The sequence below is a fragment of the Epinephelus lanceolatus genome, chromosome 12 (genome assembly GCF_041903045.1).
Source record: "Epinephelus lanceolatus isolate andai-2023 chromosome 12, ASM4190304v1, whole genome shotgun sequence".
In the NCBI taxonomy this organism is placed as follows: domain Eukaryota; kingdom Metazoa; phylum Chordata; class Actinopteri; order Perciformes; family Serranidae; genus Epinephelus; species Epinephelus lanceolatus.
The window spans coordinates 22,653,929-22,675,034 of NC_135745.1; the positions used below are offsets into that span (position 1 = coordinate 22,653,929).

The following is a 21,106-nucleotide window of genomic DNA, read 5'->3' on the forward strand; positions in this document are numbered from 1 at the left end:
GGTAAAAGCTGTCAAACTGATATTAATTCATCAGTTAGAGGAACTTTACTGTCAATGATTTAATGCACCACCCTGCCAGCACGCTACGTGACCCAAATCAAACACACCCAAGATGTTGCAGACCTACATTTGCATGGTGGATCTGGCTAACGTGCTAAATGCTAACATGCTCATGGTCAGCACCGTGTCCTAGACATTTATATACAACTAAGTTAAAAGAAAAAATACACTTTAAGGGAAACATAACGCCGAGCAAATGAGGTTTGCTATTAACATATCGAGGGTGGTGATGCAGTGGTTCGCACTGTCGCCCAGAGAAAATGACAGTGTCTGGAAGTGTTTTTGCATATTACCGATGAGCTCACTATATTAGTCCTCTACACAGAACTCCTTAAATAGGGAGTCGTGAATGAGTGAAAACTGTGCAATTTCTCCTTCACTTTAATATGTTTTTGTGGCTGCAGCTTGTTTGATGGTAAACCTCTAGCATTTTTTCACAGCCCCCAAATGTTAACTAAAATACATGCATTATATTTTAGTGATTAGCATTGTCGCTTCACAGCAAGCATTTTCCTGGTTTGGAATCCAGGGTGGGGGTTTTGAGCCCTGGGGTGGAGGAGCCCTTCAGTGTGGAATTTGCATGTCTTTTAGCAATGAATCAGTTATGTTTGCTACGTTTTATTAACGTATACTAAGTACATTTTTACCCAGGTGCTTCTGCCTCTTTGTGTTGTTGTTTTGCATCTCATTGTAGTCATAATGCATCTTTTTATGGTTTTGTGTCTCCCTCAAGAAATTTTGTGTCTTTTTTGTGTCTATTTGTGATTGTTTTGACCCTTTTTTGTGGCTATTTTGTGTTTCTTTGCAGTTCCTTTACATCTGTTTGTCAACATTTTGAATCTCTCCCTGGTCAGTACGTGTTAATTTGAGTAACATTTTGCAACTGAGGGCCAAGGGGGCCCCTCTTACACTTTGGGTCCCTTGGTAGGCCTGTTCACTGATCCTGTAATGCTTCAGCAGCCACTGGCCACTTTAATTGCGCAGGGAACATAACATTGGAGTACTTAGAGGAGTGCTCAGATTTTACTCAGAGTACACTGTTCTTACTCCACGCTGTAAATGGCAGCTAAGAACACACCCTGCCTCTCATAAAAAGCTCTTGGTGGAATGAAGTAAAGCCTGAAAACTCTCCCCTCTAGTTCCTGCTCTCGAACACAAAGAGCTACACCCTATAAAACATTTGTTTGTTCCTCCCTTTCACAGATCTGCATTTAGGAAGAAAGCTGTAAACACGTTAAGTGTGAGAGCTGATAAAACTTATTTGCTGCAGAAAATGAGAGCAGAGATTTGTTTTGAGATAGTTTCTGTTTAGAGAAAGGGAAACAATTTGACAGTCACGAACAATCACTGAGAGGTGAAATGGAGCAGCAAGAACATCAGAGGGACCGAGCAAAATTCTGCTGTTCCATCTGTCTGGATCTACTGAAGGATCCGGTGACTATTCCCTGTGGACACAGCTACTGCATGAACTGTATTAAAACCCACTGGGATGAAGAGGATGAGAAGAAAATCTACAGCTGCCCTCAGTGTAGGCAGAGCTTCACACCGAGGCCTGTCCTGGTGAAAAGCACCATGTTAGCAGATTTGGTGGAGGAACTGAAGATGACTGGACTCCAAGCTGCTCCTGCTGATCACTGCTATGCTGGAGCTGAAGATGTGGCCTGTGATGTCTGCACTGGGAGAAAACTGAAAGCCCTCAAGTCCTGTTTGGTGTGTGTGGCCTCTTTCTGTGAGAAACACCTTCAATTTCATTATGACTCAGTTCCGTTCAGGAAACACAAGCTGGTGGAGCCCTCCAAGAAGCTGCAGGAGAACATCTGCTCTCGTCATGATGAGGTGATGAAGCTGTTCTGTCGCACTGATCAGCAGTGTATCTGTTTTCTCTGCTCGATGGATGAACATAAAGGCCACGACACAGTGTCAGCTGCAGCAGAAAGGACTGAGAGGCAGAGAGAGCTGGAGGTGAGTCGACAAAACATCCAGCAGAGAATCCAGGACAGAGAGAAAGATGTGAAGCTGCTCCAACAGGAGGTGGAGGCTATCAGTCGCTCTGCTGATAAAGCAGTGGAGGACAGTGAGAAGATCTTCACTGAGCTGATCCGTCTCATGGAGGAAAGACGCTCTGATGTGGAGCAGCAGGTCAGATCACAGCAGGAAACTGAAGTGAGTCGAGTCAAAGAGCTTCAGGAGAAGCTGGAGCAGGAGATCACTGAGCTGAAGAGGAAAGACGCTGAGCTGGAGGAGCTCTCACACACAGAGGATCACACCCAGTTTCTTCACAATTACCCCTCACTGTCAGCACTCAGTGAATCCACACACTCATCCAGCATCAACATCCATCCTCTGAGCTTTGAGGACGTGACAGCAGCTGTGTCAGAAGTCAGAGATAAACTACAGGACGTTCTGAGGGAGACATGGACAAACGTCTCACTGACAGTGACTGATGTGGATGTTTTACTATCAGACCCAGAGCCCAAGACCAGAGCTGAGTTCTTAAAGTATTCACGTGAAATCACACTGGATCCAAACACAGCAAACAGAGAGCTGTTATTATCTGAAGGGAACAGAAGAGCAACATTAGTGAAAAAGCAACAGTCTTATCCCAGTCACCCAGACAGATTCGACAAATGTTGTCAGGTCCTGAGTAGAGAGAGTCTGACTGGACGTTGTTACTGGGAGGTGAAGTGGAAAGAAGCGGGAGTTTGTGTCGCAGTCGCCTACAAGAACATCAGCAGAGGGGGCTCAGATGACTGTAGATTTGGACAGAATGACAAATCTTGGGCGTTGCAGTCTTACCGAAATCATAGTTATACCTTTTGGTACAACAAAGTCCAAACTCCCATCCCAACTCCTATCCAATGTCGAAAGTCCTCCAGAGTAGGAGTGTACCTGGATCACAGAGCAGGTATTCTGTCCTTCTACAGCTTCTCTAAAACATGCATGACTCTCCTCCACAGAGTCCAGACCACATTCACTCAGCCTCTCTATGCTGGATTTTGGTTTTATTACATTGATGACACTGCAGAGTTCTGTAAACTCAAATAGACAGAAGTAATTTTAAGAGTCTTCACTGCACTGAGATCAGCTGTCAGTCAAACATTATGGGTGGTACTTTGACGTCTTCTCCTGAGTTGTTGTGTAAATGTTTGAGTTTCTTCCGGGGGCGCTCCTTCCTGTGTGTGTTTAGCCGTGGAGGCTGTCACTGCTGGGGAAATCTATAATTATATTTTCATGTATTGGTGTGGCAGGCCTGTGAGCTATCATAAACTATAATTATAATGATCATAATCGTTAAGGAATGCATCATCAGTGTTACAGGATGTGACTCCTGTGACCAAACTGACACAGTGTGATATTACATATATTTAAATCTGTTTTTACTGATGTTGTTTGAAGCTGCAGAAATCAGTTATTTTCCTGGTGGTAGTTTGGCTTATTTCACTAACTAATAGAGACATTTACTGTATGTTCTCCTACATTTTAATAAAATAAAAAAACAAGTGTTTTAAATGTTTTACTTTTTGTTTGTTCCTCCAGCTACTGAACTGATTTTAGTCAAGTGTTGGAAGGTTGTTTTCATATTAATGCCTATGTGTGGAAAAATTGAATCAACAACTTAATAATAATAATAATATTGATAATAATAAACTTTATTATTATTATTACATAGCACCTTTCAAAACACAGTTACCAAATGCTGTACAAAAAAACACAATTAATACACAAGGAGAATAACATAAATAACATGCAATAAAATGTAATCTGAGTAAAAGATAAAATAAGGCCAAAGTTAAAATCAAGATAATAAATGGGAAATAAAATCAGATAGACAGACGGCTCAGATAAAGTCAGGATGCTTTCAGATAGAAGTATGTTTTTAGGAGAGACTTAAACAAAGACAGTGACTCAGACAGCCTTATACCCTCGGGCAGGTCATGATTGCAAAAGCTCTGCCCCCTCTGGTCTTCAGTCTGGACTCTGGGACAAGCAGAAGACCTCTGCCCATGGATCTCAAACAACGTGAAGGTTCATAAGGGGCTAACAGGACTGAAATGTAGTCTGGAGCCAGGCCATGAAGAGCCTTAAAAGTCATCAGTAAGGTTTTAAAGCCAATCCTAAAACAGATAGGGAGCCAATGTAAAATGGCTAAAATTGGTGTGATGTGGTCATGCGTCTCGGTGGTGGTTAAAAGCCTAGCAGCTGAGTTCTGAGCAGTCTGAAGTCATTGCAAGGTTTTTTGATTAAAACAGGAATAAAGACTGAAGAGTTAAGAGGTGAAGAGATAAGAGCATGTTTAACAGTTTCTGTATCTCTAAAAGTTCAAATAAATCTTATTTTAGCAATGTCTCTGAGGTGATAAAAACATGATTGGATGAGCTTAGTGACATGTTGTTCAAAACATAAATTACTATTGGACACCACAGGACACCTTTATGCTTTATGTGTTGAGACAGGTAACCAGTAGATGGCAGTATTTGTTTTGTGATATGCTGTGACCCAATTACAAGGATTTCTGTTTTTATATTATATTATATAGACAGTCCTGTAGAGAGCTCAGCATGCTGAGGTCAGTTGGTTTAACAAGGAGGTACAGCTGAGTGTCATCTGCGTAACAGTGGAGAGAGACTCCATGACGACAGATGACATCACCAAAAGGGAGCATGTATAATGAGAACAAGACAGGACCAAGGATTGACCCTTAAGGTACACCATACTTGATATGGGAAACGGATGACATGACATTGTCTGACAAGTATGCGGCAAACCAGTTCAGAGCAGTACCAGATAAAGGTCCAGTGTGTTGGATGTAGGGTGGATATATTGGCAGGGAATGGAATATGATATAAAAGGTATGTTTTCTTTATTGTTTAATCATCTGAAAATAAGAATCCTTGTGTTTTCGTTATCTTAGAATGAGCCGTTTATGTCTATATAGGGAGTGAGTCCTTGTTTATGGAGATTGCTATGTTTCTACAGTAGCCCAGAACGGACAAACCAAACAGTGGCTCTAGATGGGGACATTTACGTTTTCATGTTGGACAAGGTAGTTAGCAGCCCCTCCGTGATGTGTTATAAGACAAATTTTGATTTATAATGTGATGCTGCTTTATTCAGTGTTTTTACTGATTTAAATCACCTACGGTCTCATTTATAAACATTGCATAGGGGAGAGTGGGGTAACACCTAATATATTTTACCTTTGGCTAAATGTTATTAAAACTATTTGAGATATAAAAAAAATTGTGAACAGTTGTTTTTTTTTCTAGTATTTACCTTCCTTTTACAATAGCAAGATGTGGCGGAAATGAAAAGTTATGACGGACCCCATGGGTGGGGTTATATACTTGCTAAAAGTGTCTGAAAGCAGCACAAGAAAAGTGATTTTTTAATTGTAAGAGGGAGAGGGTTAGCTGTAACACCTGCTGGAAACGTCTGTTTAACACGATTAATTCAGTACAATTCTATCTATATATATAGGTTGATACTGTTTATGGATCTATGATGGATATCCAAACATATCATCTAACCACCAACGCTTTATGAATGGAAAGATGTGTGGATGTTATATATTTTTCTCTAGTCATCTGTGATAAATTGATGGATACGTATGTAGATACCTATCTTGCCATCTATATCAGGGGAAGGACAGGTATCCGTACAGGTATCCATCCATCTGTTAGTCTATCATTCATATTCAATGGCTGGACTGATAGATGTACATAGACTGGGTAAACTGGATCCACATGTCAAAATATGAGTACTGATAAATGAATATTGAGAAGACTGAAACTGTGTGTCGATAAGATACCTGACAAATTAAAAACACAAAGTATATCTCATTTAAATAAGGACATTAGTTCAAACTGAACATAAGTTTGAAGTGCTCAGTTGTAACATTGCGTTACATCTAATCCTGTTGTGTGGAAATTTCATCAAGCCTTGTTAACACCTGCTGCGAGTTGGTTACATGGTTCAAAATTGTGCTGTGTTTTAGGCAATAGGACAGTTGTTAAGATGATGTATGGTTGGATTCAGTGACTTACACGGACAGCTCAGTAATCGGTAAACAGCTCGGAATTTCGCAGGTCACTGTTTGGTTAGTATTGTGGTCAACTGGCTGGAAGCACGAAAGGATTGACCCTGTGTAACCACCTTAACAGTCTGTGTCACAATTTGTTGTGTTAGGTTATGCCCCGCTCTCCCCTACGCACAAATCGAGGCCCGAAGGAGGCGTAAGGCACTTCCCACCCACAAGTTGTGATCTATAAAAACAGACTTGATGGGAGAAACTTTGACCCGTGCTTATGAACGTTTTGGAGACAGGAGATAGGTGGCGCAGACAGTGAGATTGGAACATGATTGTAGAAACTGGTGAATATTTCTTGGCGCACACCATTTTTGGCTTTCGTCCGTACGTACATTTTCTAACACGTAATTTATAGTTCTGCGTTGAATCGATGCGTAGGTTACGATGTAGGCTCCACGTCGATTTGGAGCCTACGTCGTAACCCGCTGTAGCCATACATGCACCTCCCCAGAACTGTAGCTACGCGTCACAGTGACGCAGACCTCCTGTCTGTTGCTGTATACTGACACCATTTCCCTCAGTGGAAACGGAGCTTGTATTTACTTTTAGTTCACAGATAAGAAACAATAAATTGTGAAGACAGTAAGGCCTCCACTAAAATAGCATTTTAAGTCTTGAGTGTGACTTATCCTTCAGGGATTTATACTTCGGGATTTATCCAGGTTTCATATGAGAAGAGGGAAAGATCGCCGGCCGCTAGGCTAATCAATACAATGTAAAATACCATGAGCTTGTGCTAATAAGGTTAGCATGTTGTATTTGTTTAAAAAAACATGTTTAGCAAAGGACAGTTGTTTTGTCAGTGAACCTTGTGAGCCGTTATGGAGCCAAACTGTTACCTTTGTTAAATGCTGCTGTTGTTCCTGGTTTTATATGAGAAGAGTTTAGTTCAGTTCAGTTTTATAATGTCCCAAAGGGCAAATTAGGTTGCAGTGGCATAGAGGCACAAAAATACACACATAAAAACATGGTAAGACAAACATGGTGACAATAACATGCACACAGACAGCAGTTACCGAGCAGTATGCTAGCACAAACCAAGCCAACAAGACTGCCAGCTGACTCCCATTAATACACTAAATAAGCTAGAAAAAGCTAAAAAATAATAAATATGATACGAGGAAAAGATTGCTTGTTGCTGGGCTAAATATGATGTAAAATGCCATAGGCTTGTGCTAATAACGTTAGCATGTTGTATTTGTGGGGAAAATGTGTCCGGATTATCACAAATGTTTGTCTGTGAATGCTGCAAGTTGTAGTGAAGCCAATCTGTGTACTTGTTTTTCAAATTGTCTCTATTAAGCCATATTTAATGTGTTTTGAATCAACTAAACTTAACAGCACCTCACAGAAACCTCTACCGCCGACTAGTGTTTAGGAGGTGTAACTGCAGAGTGACACAGACACACCACCGCAGAAGTAAAAATGCTCACAACGGCATAGGCAACGTGCGTAAGCCACGTGCGTAGGGTCTCCGCACAACCATACACCCCCTTTAAGCAGTGTTTTATAAATGAGACCCCTGGTCTGTTTGTTTTGGAGAAGAACGATAAAAGAAACCCTGAACGGGGCGTCGGTAGCGTAGTGGATAGTGCCGGCGCCCCACGTACAGAGGCAATGCCTCGCCGCAGCGGCTGCAGGTTTGATTCCACCTTGCAACTCTTTGCTGCATGTCATCCCCCCACTCTCTCTCTCTCCCCATTTCACACTGTCTTGTCAATTAAAGGCAAAAAAGCCCAAAAAATAATCTTTTAAAAAAAAAACCCTGAACAATGAACACTGATGGAATTATAATCGGGAAAAGTTTCAGCTGGTTGCAATCTGCAATCCTCACCACTAGATGCCACTAAATCCCCCTAAATCTTAAGACATCAAGTTTGATGTATGCAGACTGTACGATGACAGCGCCTACTGAATCGCATTCTATGTCATACGATGCAACAGCCTTGCAGCAAAGGTGTCAATAAATAAATGAAATATAAATTATAATAAGGTCTAATGATTCTTAATTACAAGAGTAGTGACATAAGTGTGATTTAAATATTAATGGCTTTTTACAGACTTTCACAGAAGCTAAATTCTCCTTATCAATACTTCACTAACAGTTAACAGGTGGGCATTAAAATATGCACTGATTGGGGCGTCGGTGGCTTAGTGATAGAGCAGGTGCCCCATGTACAAGGCAGTTCAGGTTCAAATCCAGCCTGTGGCCCCTCGCTGCAGTCACCCCCCCCCCCCTCCCCCTGCTTACCTGTCCTGTCCATTAAAGGCAATTAAATTAAATGCCAAAAAACATCTTTAAAATATGCAATGATTAAGATCAGTATACATGATGAAATAGTGGCATTACATTTGCCATAAAATTTGGGCTTTTTAGGCATTGTGATTGTGAGAAAGAGCTGTTCAGACTACTTTTTTTCTGGTTATTCTTTTTTTGGCTCATTATTTATCCTCTAATTCATACTTAAACCCTAATTATGTTTTTTTTATATTGTTTGTTTCACATATATATATATATATTTTGACTTTGATGTTGTTAAAAGATGCTGGACAGATAAAGTTGCCATGCATAAAGCACAGGGGGGTTACCTCAGCATCTCCTGCAGTGACACTTGTTATGCTTTTAATTCGGAGTGTTTCCGGTGTTCTGTGAGAAGATGTCTGGAGCTGAGATTTTTAACATGAACGTGTTTTTTTGTCTGAATGTAAGCGCCTGTCCTCTCGGAGATTGTGGTGTAACTCGGACATGAAGATTTAAAGGTGCGTGTCATCGCCTCGGAGTGTCAGGTTAGTGAAGCGCAGTGTCGCCATCGTTGTTGTCTCTTTCTCCATCGGCAAACATTATCTCTGCAGGTTAGCTGCTAGGCGTGCAGCTAGCTGGGACGTTAGAAGGACTTCCGGTTGTCCTCTTCAAAGTAAAGCCTAGCGCCAAACTCCATTATAAAACATTGGCGAACTGACGTTTTGCTGAACTGTAACGCTTTACACGTCACGGAGCAGATTTAACACTTTTTTTGAATGCATCTTTGTTTACTGGAATATTCGGCATATATTAATTATCTATTTGCGGTTTAATAATAGGCCAACGTTAATAAATTGTTGCCCTCGTCCTCGTTTGGTCTACCTAGCTAACATAAGCTACCACAGTGGGCATCCTCTTGGTTTGAGCCTGAATAATTGACTTAAAATTGACCAGTGGCAAATAAAATGTAGGCCGAATTTATCAGTAGACTTCCTTGATTCAGCATTTTGTAAAAGTTTGATCAAATATAAATGTTATATTGAGCTACACAGAAAATATTCTTACTTTTCGAAATCATTAATGGGATTCGGTGTGACTTTCTCCGTGTAGGATAAATATCACGATACTTAGTTCACAATACAATATTATTGCGATTTTTTAATGGTTTGAGATAAGCTGAGCATTGCGATAAGAGATATTGCAATACCTTTTTGAAGCTGCAAATGAAGGATAAACTTCATCATCATGTTATCTCAAGGCAATTGAATCGAACGCAACTGGATTTGGTTTTGTCTTAGAAGACGTTTCACCTCTTATCCAAGAGGCTTCATCAGTTCATCATCATGTTTTTTCTAATGAGAAAAAGGTTTAAGTTCTTTTTCAATTCACGTCAATCAATTTTTAATTGCAGCAAAATGTATATAATGGACTGTAACACCAATTAATTTTATTATACTGGTAGGCTAACAAAACATTATTTGTATTTGCATTATTAATAATTTTTTTTATTTAAAAAATTGATATGTGGCATCTTTGTATCAATACAATATTGACACACAAAATATCCCGATACTATGCTGTATCAATTATTTCCCCCACCTCTGTCCCAGTGTAAAGGCAAATGTGGGAAAACAGTACAACGACTACTGCTCCTACTTAGGGACTGTTAGTTGCAAAATCCTTTTTATGGACTAACCAGCATGCATGACAAGAGTGAAAACCAAAGCTTTTTTGAACTCCAGGGTTTCATCTTCATTTTTAACTTTCAAACGTCAAAGGTTAAGTTTAAAACATCTAATAACTAATTATGGTGGAGGGAGGGTCGTGCATTTTCCACCAGTCACTCAGGGAGGCTCAAGAAAAAATATTTGTAGCTTCGTGGGGGGTCAAAAGAAGATAAATAAAATAAAATAAAATAAAATAAGTCACATCCAGCTTCTCCTCTCCTCTGATAAGTAAAGAACAGTCCCTTAGATATGATATGATTCTCTCTTGAAATATAAATGAACAACATAGTATTCAAGGCATTGTGTTTTTGTATATCTTGCCACACACTTAAAATATTTTGTGTGCTGATTTTTTACGCTTTTATTGTGAAGTGTACATTTCCGGTTTCCGTGTGATTGTGTCTGCAGCTTGACGCAGTGTTTTCAAAACAGCAGCTACGAGCAGCGGAACACTGCGGTGTTTCTGAGCGGCATTATTATCCGAGCAGCCCGTCACCAGACCCCTCGGACTTCTCCCGTTTCACGCTCGTTTTCCTCGAGGACTCGTCGCTTCTGTTGATTTTTTATTTTTCATACAGATCTCCAGGGATTTACACAGAAATATGATCACTCAATGACAGCCCGCTGGGAAGACAGCTGGTGCGGTGATAACATCGGGAGGGGGGGTGATGCCCTTGACTTGGGGAGGAGGAGTTAGAAGGAGAAGGCGGGGGTGGGGGGGGGTGGGGGGGCCATCATCATCTAATGTACCAAAAGAAGTGACATTGTGACTGTGTGATCTTCACTGGCAGGGGTGTCAGGGATGCGGCGCATGCTCTGCAAGTTCATTTCATCCCTGCCTGCCACGGAGCAGCAGCGTCCTGCTGAGAGAAGCCATCAAGTGGAAATGTTGTGCATCTGCAGGGAGCCCTGGTCCCGGAGCTCCGCCGGGCAAGCTGAGGAGGCCTGAGCGGTCTCCACCTCCGGATTAGATGGTGGCAGAAAGCAAGTGTGCATGAGAAGATAAACAGAGGCTGTCCAGCCTGCGCTGCTGATAAGCAGGAGCTGTGAGTCCACTCTCCCTTTGGTTGACATTGTTGCTTTTTTGGGCCTCTTTGTGTGCCAGACTGTGTTTGTGGGAGTAGATGTACCTATTAATAATACATGTAATGGGCAGCAGCCCCTGAACTGTTGATGTAGGCTTGGAACTGGGGCGGGTTTGACTGGGAATAATGGCTGACCACGAGGAAGCGGAGTTGTCAGAGTCCCTTCAGAAGGAGGACGGGTTTTCCAGTGAGCTGGAGGAGCCAGGTACAGACTTCAAATCTAAAAGTTTGCCTATTTTAAATGAAGAAGCGCCCCAAGAGGAAACCTTACTGGCTGGTTCTGTGTCCATAACGGCAGAGGAGAGCGCAGAATTTATCCAGCTCCCGACCAAGACTGAGTCCTTTCAGGCCGAGTCCCCGACAAGAACAAACTACCTGCCCAAGCCGGGGAAGTCGGCGCTGAACAGGCCGAGCTCGTACATGGAGAACACGGAGATCCGTAGGAATAAAAACATGGCGAGAAGGAAGCCCCCGGGGTTTTTTGCTTCCAGGCTGACTCGGATTCATCTGCCCAGTCGGAAGTACCTGAGCGTTATTTTACAGGACTCCCGCTGCTTCCTGTTCTGCATGTGCTACCTGACGTTCATCCAGTCGCTCATGGTGTCGGGCTACCTCAGCAGTGTCATCACCACCATCGAGAAGAGGTACAGCCTGAGGAGCTCAGAATCAGGCCTCCTCGTCAGCTGTTTCGACATAGGGAGCCTCCTGGTGGTCGTCTTCATCAGCTACTTTGGCGGGCGGGGCCAGAGGCCTCGCTGGCTGGCGGTAGGCGGGGTCTTCATCGCTGTGGGCGCCGCCCTCTTCTCCTTACCTCACTTCATCTCCCCGGCCTACCAGATCCAGGAGGTCAACTCGTCCTCTGCCAACGAGGGCCTGTGCATGAACAGCAATGCCAGCGGCAGGGACCGTGTCGACATCACTTCCTGTCCCAGAGACCAGGAGGGCAACGAGCACAACCTGTACGTGGCGCTGTTCGTTATCGCTCAGATCCTGGTGGGCATGGGGTCCACGCCCATCTACACGCTGGGACCCACCTACCTGGATGACAACGTCAAGAAGGAGAACGCCTCGCTGTATCTTGGTAAGAGTTTGTGTCAGTGTGTGAGTCAGCGCTCAAACACGAGCCGCCATCATCCAGCAGCAGCTGATGTCACGGAGTGGTCATTAGCTACCTGTCTAAGTAGAAACCAATCAGTGACATCAGTTCTGCAGTGTCTGGTTTGAATAACGGCAGGTGTTTGGGCAGCAGTGACTTCTGTTGTCTTCATCTTGTTAGAATCAGCCGACACTCACATCCAGCATGATGCAGAAAATGTGTGTCAGTCTGAAGAAGCTGCGTTATAGCTCAGTAGACGCATAAAGCCCCAAAATACAGTGTTCATATTGGTAAAAGCAGACAACGCTGGTTCCGTCATGAACAAAAAGCCCAGCAGAACAACATTAAGTCTTGTTTGATGCTCATATTCAGATATTTATTCAGGTGTTGTCCAGTGAAAGAGAGCAGGATTAAGCCACAGTTCCTGGTATTTTGGCGGAGAGAACAAACAGAAACCATAAAAGCAGAACCATACAGTAAGATGTGAGAAAAGAAAGTTTCCACAATGCATCAGATGGTGATGGGAATCGAGAACTAGTTCCAAACTGAGTGGCCCACTTGGACCCTGTCTTCCCATGTTTTTGTGCCTAAGGGTGTTCCCACATAAAGTCCTTGTAAAACAAACCAAACTCAGTACTCTGAGGTCGCATTCACACTGGCGTCATTTAGTCCACTTTAAACGAACCCTGGTCCGCTTCCACGGATAGTTTGGTTCATTCAGAGTGGTGTGAACGCTCATTCGAACTCTGGTGCGGACCAAACGAGTGAACCCTAGTCCACTTGAAAACTGGGGGTCTCGGTTCACTTGCAAGTGAACCCCGGTGCAGTTCACTCACAGTGAGAAATGCAAACGTCTATCCAGCGAACCAAAGAGAGGACGTGACGTAGAGTGCAGTGCATTCTGAGTAAAAAAACAACAAAGCCATGGCGCGAACCGGGAGAAGGAAAGGTAAAAAAGAAAAAGTTGGAAAATGTCTCGTGGGCAGACGTGGAGTAGTGACGAGGTGCAGGCGCTTATTGATGTATGGTCAGAGGACTATAGCAGTTGCTGGCTGCCGGCTGAAGGGGATGGATTTCCATTTTTGGTCCTGGCTAAACAATGAGCTATTTTATCTTCCTGGTCAGCGGTCGTTTCAGGCAGCTGTTGTAAGTGCGTGACGTTGTCCAGGCTGATTGGTCCGCTTTGAAAAGTCTAGTGTGAAAGTGAACCGAATCAAATGACGGTGTGAAATTTTTCGGCATTCCCTGCCCAATCGAACCAAGTCCCCCAGACTATCCTGGTGTGAATGCGTCCTTAAAGTGGAACAAAAAGTGGACCAACAGAAAAGGGACTCAGTTCTTTTTGTGTTCACATTGTCATTTCATTTAAAAAAGGACTCAGTTCTCTTTCTGGCCAACTTCAGCCCTGATGGGGCCTCAGTCCTCTTTCTGTTCACACTATAGTCTACATATAAAAATATAAAAATATTGATATAGTTTTGTTTTGTTTTGACTTTGACGTGTCACTGCAGTGCGGTTATGAAGCTCCTCCATTTCCGATAAACCTAAAATTGGAGGAAAACCTTAGCGTTTCTGTGCTGTAGACTGTTTGATGTATTCTACATTCCACCAACAGCATATGACCTAGAGGGCTGAATACAATGGCAAAGAGCTAAGCAAACCTGGAGCGCGCAGGTTAGGTGAACCGCACAGTGGACTTGAAGCAAACCGAACTCAGACCAACTCGTGAGGTGGTCTGACTTCAGAGAGGTCTGAGTTCTCATATGCACAAAAAATGCAGAGTCACTGCTCTGAGTCTGTTTAGAGGGCTGAAAAGGACCAAGTGTGAGAACACCCTAAGTGACTGTTGGAGACAGTTTTTGAAATCGGCGCAGTATTAATTGAGAGCGCTGCAGCCGGCAGCTGCGAAACAGGCTGCCAAGTGATGGTGATGGGGAATTGTACACTGTCAGTGTACTAATAGCGTTTGTTTTTGCAACTGACAGGCTCAAATTATCACTGTAAGTGTTTAACCACAATGCTGTAAGATCCTTTTTGTTCAAGTAGAACCCCCTGAAATCACCATAGCTAAACCCACCAGACTCCATTGAAATAAAATAAACATCATTTTATCATCATAAAATAGACTTCATTCAAATTCGACTGAAACAAAATAAAACTCACAGAAAATAGTCTTGGTTTGTCTTTTCATTGTTCCAACAATCACCAGCTCTGTTTGGTTGAAATAAACCCTTAATTCACCCAGTTAGATGTTAAAACATGCTGCCTCTATACAAGCTACAATTTGTGTTTATTTAAATGGAGTCTGGTGGGTTTGCTGCTAGCAATTCCGGGGCTGTTTCTAGTTAAACAAAAAGTATGTAATACTTTAATGGAATGGCTTACTTTAATGGAAATACATGGGGTCTTTTATTCAACACTGGACCAGTTTCAAAAATTGTTATCTCCATTAGTCATATAGACACAAAAACATGCGATAATGTTGTCTATGTTGAAAAAAATCACAAAGCTGAAAATGAAAACACATCACAAATTATTTTTTGATTTTGTTTTTTTAAAGAAAGGTAGCTAAAATACATCCTGTTTATATTTTATGTGGTGTAATTTCTATTTGTGTGATTGCCAATTTTGCTGATACTGACGTGGGTCAAAGTATGTGGACACCTGAACATGGCACCCACATGTGATTGTTAAGCACGTCGTTCCAATACTAGGAGCATTAATCTGCTGCTGTGACAGTCTAGGGAACCAGATGTTGGAGTCTGGCTGCAGGGATTTGCTCCCATTCAGCTACAAGAGCATTACTGAGGTCCTGTGGTGATATTGGGTGATCAGGTCTGGCTCACAGTCGATGTTCCAGCTCATCCTAAAGGTGTCAGATGGGGTTTTTGGTCAATGCTCTGTGCAGACTAGTCAAGTTCCTCCATACCAAATGTAGAAAACCATTTCTTTTTGGACCTGGCTTTACAGGAGAGAGCCAAACACAAAGTGTTTCCTCAAAGTTGGAAGCACACCATAGTCTAAATCATTGTATGCAGCCCAAAGATACACAGTTTGAATATGCAACTGCATTGAGCATTCAGCACCACCTTTGTCACATCACCGAACATTTGTTTCGGAGTAGGCTCCAGTGCTTTGCTCAACAGGAGATCAGCAGAAAGATTGACAAGCAGGAAGTGAAAAACAACGCTACTCAGTTTCTGTAGTCCCAGTTTTTGCCACCGCCATGGTCTACATGTCAGATGCTTGTTCTACAGGCAAATCAGTGGTGTAACCGTTGAACTGCCCCCTTTTCCACTGCCCTTCCCTTTCACTTGCTTCCCCAGAAGTTCTCGCCCCAGTGGACTCAAACAAGGTAAAGCCTAATTAAACCAACAAATGAGAGCTGGGTTATGAAAGCAAGTAGAGGAGGTGGAGGGAAGAGGGGAAGGGCTTATGTGCATTCCTGACGTCGGGGTAGAAAAAACTGAAAGTCCTGCAGAGGCTCGGCTCTGGTCCGAGAACCTTTTTTTCTTCTTTTTCAAACAACCAGAGGAGCAGACAGAAAGTCTTTGATCTGTGGAGCTGCCGGTTGGTGGTACAGTGTCACCTGCAAGGAGTTAAATGTGATTTCACACTTTCCAGGTTGTAGCATTACCCTTTTTTGGCTGTAATTTGCGAAATGCTTGAGGTTATTTGTCCTAAGGTGACAAAGAAATTTGCCATAAAAAACAACAAATTCACATGAACAGTACACTACACAGATTGCAGCAATTAACGCAAATTCAGCCAGTCCACATGCATTCTGAGTGACCTTGCAATTTTGTCCAGTCACTGCAACTTTACCCCAAATTTTACAATTTGAAATGGGTAAAATCTTAGTTCATTGTAGAGCTGCATGCAGCATATTAATTCACTCACGCCGGATTTCCACTGGATGCGTGTCCTTTGCGGAACGGCAGCACTGGTTATCCGCTGCGTGCTCCGCCGTCCGTCAACACCCACCGGCTGCGTTTGCTGTGTGGTGCGGTGCAGCTCCGCCGGAAGACATCTTGGTGCACTGGCATGATTAATATCTCCTCGTCCATGGTGTTCACGGGGTGAAATGACGTCTGAAAACCTCTGACCTGTTGACTTCAGGCAGACCATTATGTCGTTTTTAAGGTGTAGTGCAGGGAAATATGACCCGCCGTTAACACTGTGTATTTTATTTTGAAAATTAACCGGCTGTTTTATCGTGTTTCTGTGCACCACTTCCTGCCCTGCACGATCTGCTCTGTGCTGAATTGCTGCGTTGTGCTCCGGCGTCCGGCAAAAATAGAAGTCCTGCGTATCTGTTGCGGAGGGCTCCGGAGTGCTGGAGCTGAGACGGAGCCGGAACGCAGCACAGCCGCAGCCGGTGGAAACACACACATTGACTAGAATGGAATCCTATCGGCTCCGCTGCCGTGCCGGAGCACAGACGCAACCAACACGCATCTGGTGGAAATTGGCCTTCAGCCTTCTCTCTCTGTTTATTATCAAACTGTTGCTGTTGGACCGGAGCTCTGTGCCTGGGACTGATTCACACACGCGCACACACACACACACACACACACACACACACACACACACACACACACACAGTGACAGCACTAACTGTTAGCATCAAATGGCTAACATTACCCAAGGTTTAATGACACAGTTGAGCCATGTCGATGTTAACAGCTCGGCGTCGGATGTTAACTGCTGTTGCGGGGCTTCTGCCCAAGTAGCAAAATGGTATGGATGAGGTCATGTTGTGATTTGTTAGCTCATGCTAACAGGGCAGAGAGCAGCTTATGGGGATGGTCTGTCATGGCTGCATCAAACGGCAGCAACAGCTGATCGTCGGTGATTGTAAAAGACTGTTAAAATGTTGGTTTATGGGAAAAAAGTGATACCTACAGAATTAGAATGTATGTGTGGCAGTAGCTGACGACGCCGGGGGGGCAGGGGCTGGTGCTAACTTCAGAAGTTTTCGCGGGTCTGTGAATGCAGGCTACAAATAAATGAATATGTGGGCAACCCTTAAATTATTCTTTTGGTCTGCAGGGGATTTTTTCACTGCAATACCATGAGTGGCCACTGGAAAAAATTTGGAAGCAAGACTGGGCAGCTTTCCTGGGGGTGTGGTATTTTTACATTCTTTAAAATGTGTCCGGAGGAAAACTTTAAATAATCATGAGGAACTCTGGCAAAAGTCTGGCTGTAGTTTGCCACCGTTTTTGAAGCATGTCCCACACTAGGAACTAAGATCTATGTCTCTCTGTTTTCCTTTTCTCCCGACTTTATGGAAGTGCTGCACTAAACTACTGAAGAGCCCCTAGATTTTTTCAATATTATGACCAAGGTGTACAAAGAAAAAAAAGCATTTCTAACATTTACATAAATGTTAAAGAACATTTTGGGCGAGAGCATTGTGTCCTTGAATTTGCAGAAACTTTAGAGTCACAATTAGGCGAACGTGATCTTGTCTCAGTAAATTTGAGTGTCATCGTGTTTACACTGTCGTGGCGTATTCATGTCCAGACAGGACATCTCTATAACTACTGGTCTGGTCTTCAGCTTGTGTGGAAACAGTCAGTCAATTAATCTTCTGGTTAATTGTCAATTAATCAACAACGATTTTACCAATCAATAAATTGTCATTTATCAAGAAAAAAGCACCATTTTCTTATCAAGCCTCTTCGAGCGTATTTCTCCTTTTCTCTGTTTTAAATCCATTAAAATCAAATATCATATAACAGTACATTTGAAGATGTCACCTTCAGTTAGTAAGAAATACGTAAGAAAAAAGCATAATGAAAATAACTGTGAGTTGCAGACCTGCCTGCAGCACTGATCATAATTTCCCTGCACTGAAATTTATTGGGCAACATATAAAAGAGAGTTGAGGAATTTTAAATTAAAATCAGTGTGAACAAAAATTAAAATAACCTTGAAATGATCTGTAGTTGTTGCTGGTTGTAACTTGATCTGCTCTACTAGCCACTTTGGCAAGTAACCAAAAAGTGTTTGTCTGCTGAGACCCACTCGATGAGTAAACTCTGGTATTCAGTTGCTTTTGTGACTGCTGAATGACGACATTTGTTTGCAGGCCTAAACAGTCTCTATGGTCGCCAACGGCAGGACGGTGCAGAGCACAGCAGAGCAGATCAGGGTGTCCCAGCCAACAGGAGCAGAAACTGTTTGGCTGCAGAAACATGTTGGCGTAGCCGGTTAGATTAATGGCAGCTGACAGCTCCTCTGGTCACTGGAATAAGGACACCATCACAGTTCGGTCTCGTATCAGGGACAAACACAAATCAGCAATGTCCCGCCAGTTTGATGATGTCAGTGTGTAATAGCTTATTTGCACTTGCTGTTAATTTCCAAAGCAGTTAGAGAAAGTGTGTTTACCATGGATGGCTGCTGCATTGCAACCGACTTTTTAACATTTCACAATTTCCAATTTCCAATTTTCTGTGTTTCTTTTCTGCATAACAGCATAGCACGTAAATAAACTTTTTAGGCAAATGACTCAAATTCAACTCAAAAATATCAGAAATCCTGGAGATGAAAATAACCTTGATGTCATCCCTTGATTTTTTTTTAAGCCACTGTGAGAGGCATTACGTTTTTGGGTGTGTTCGACCATTCGTCCATCCCAGTCTTGTGAATGTAAAATCTTAAGAATGCCTTCAGGGATCTCTTCAAATTTGGCACAAATGTTCACTAGGGTTTAATGAAGAACTGAGTAGATATTTGTGATCAAAGGTCAAGGTCACTGTGACCTTGTGTCCCTCTCATTCTCTTGATTGCAATATTTCAAGAACACATTGAGGGAACTCTTTCAAATTTGGCACAAACGTTTTAGTTGAACTCAACGATGAAGTGATTAGATATTGGTGGTCAAAGGTCAAGGTCACTGTGACCTTGCGTCTGTGTCATTCTCAGGAACACAATATCTCAAGAAGGCCTTGAGGGAGTTTCCTCAAATTTGGCACAAATGTCTACTTGAACTTAAAGGGGTATTTCACCGCTGGATGGATGGCCTTTTTATAAAATTACGCAGCAGAAAGACACAGATACTTTTGAAATTGGTGCTACATAACCAGAGAAACCAAAACAAACGACGTTTTCGCTTAAGAGGAAGAAAACCTCCATCTATCAGAATGCAGTGCGCCGCACCACACCATTGAACACACCGCTGGTATATGATGTAATGCGAACACATCTGTTTGAAACAATGGCAGCTGACTGGCAAGGAACAATCTCAATCTCTTGAGACAAAAGATCGACAAGAAATAGGCAACTCAGTAGAAGAATTTGTTTTTATTTGATCAGCGCTGCCTAGTTTTACTTTTTGACCTCAGTTTTTTTTGGCCTTCATTTTCACTGTGCCGGAAACAGCATGGCGCCCACTTTCTGTTCACAAACTCTCATAATTACAGTATTAAAATATGTTTCTATAAATATTGTATGTAAGAAATAGGCAATACAGTAACATAATCTTGATATAGATTTGGTCAGCAGTGCCTCATTTTACCATTTGATTGGGCTTTGGTCCGAGTTTGAGAGAGGGAAAGAGAGGGGCGGGTCAGTCTCATGATCTGCTTCTGTCCTTACTGTGTCCCTGGTGGTGGCATGGGTGGTGGGCAATACCACCCAATAAAAATGCAGAAGTACACCCCGTAGTTTGAACAACAGCCCGAGAGTTATGTTATCTGATTGAGTTTTGATGGAGGGTGAGGTGGAAAATCTAGGCACTGGTTAGATGGAGGGTAGTTTACCACAGTTCATTTACATATGCTGCCCACAATTTTTTGATACAAAGCTGGTTAAAAATTTGCTAAGTATCCCTTTAAGAGTGAACTTATTAGAATTTGGTTGTTAAAGGTCAAATAACAAGGTCACTATGTTCTCACACAACATGTTTTCAGCCATAGCTCAGGAATTCATACTCTAATTAAGACAAAATTTCACACAAATGTCTAATAGGATAAGATGATGAAGTGATGACATTTTATATCCAAAAGGTCAACTTGACGGTGACATCATTATGTTCCGCAAAAACACTTTTCTGGCCATTAATAAACATCATATCTCAGGAACAGAAGGGGAGACATTTTGTTGGATACTGAACTGGTGACTCTAATCTTGGGTGTCCACCTTGAAACTGTGATGATTGTAAAGATCTTCTGTGCTGCCAGGTTGAAGATGTGTGTGTGAAGCATCCATGTTTTCACAGACATGGATGTAAACTTTAACTGTAACTTGACGGGTTTGTGGAGCCATACAACTGCAAGGCAGTGTTAACACACCAGTAGCGTGGCCACAGTTGCCACTGAAGTGTTGCTCAAGGGCTTGTTAACATAGTTGTGTTGTGTTGGGCTTGTGTGTGTCTGCCACTTGCAACAAAGCACCTCGATTGAACATCATCTTAAGTTTGCATTTGGTCAAAAATATTTGCTTTTGTGCTTTTCATCAGTGTCTGAACCCTATTTTAACATCACATTTCGGCGCCCCATAGCATCCCCGTGTGCATCGCTATGCAAAGAAGGCTAGCATAGTGTCAGCTAACTAAGCTAAGTAACACAAACCCATATGATTGGTTGATGCTTTTTCTTTTCTTGTTTTTTGTGATTTTTAGTTTCATTATAATTTTCCAATACATTACAGAGTCTTAGGGCTGCTGTGAAACTGCGCCTACTTAGGGCAACAAAAAAGGTTCATCTTGGGTGCGTCGGTACAGTGGACAATCAAGAGAGGATGGCAGAAGAAATACCCTCACACCAATTCAGCTGAGCTGGACAACCACAAAAAAGG

At 42.5% G+C, this 21,106-nt stretch overlaps 2 protein-coding genes across 3 annotated transcripts in view; both read left to right on the top strand.

Moving 5' to 3' along the window:
• Nucleotides 1-1,291: 1,291 nt before the first annotated feature.
• On the top strand, nt 1,292-3,561 carry LOC117271915 (tripartite motif-containing protein 16-like). Its single transcript, XM_033650458.2, has one exon. The coding sequence runs from the start codon at nt 1,420-1,422 to the stop codon at nt 3,103-3,105; it is 1,686 nt and encodes a 561-aa protein (XP_033506349.2). The 5' UTR covers nt 1,292-1,419; the 3' UTR covers nt 3,106-3,561.
• A 5,212-nt stretch (nt 3,562-8,773) lies between these two features.
• Nucleotides 8,774-21,106, top strand: part of LOC117271905 (solute carrier organic anion transporter family member 5A1-like) — a 54,821-nt gene continuing 42,488 nt past the window's right edge. The window contains exons 1-2 of one of the 2 annotated variants that reach the window (XM_078173111.1): nt 8,774-8,935; nt 10,909-12,283. In XM_078173111.1, coding sequence (XP_078029237.1) covers nt 11,329-12,283 — 955 coding nt within the window. In that variant the 5' untranslated portion in view covers nt 8,774-8,935; nt 10,909-11,328. Of the gene's footprint in view, nt 8,936-10,573; nt 12,284-21,106 lie in introns of those variants that run through there. The other variant, XM_033650445.2, reaches the window with a different exon arrangement.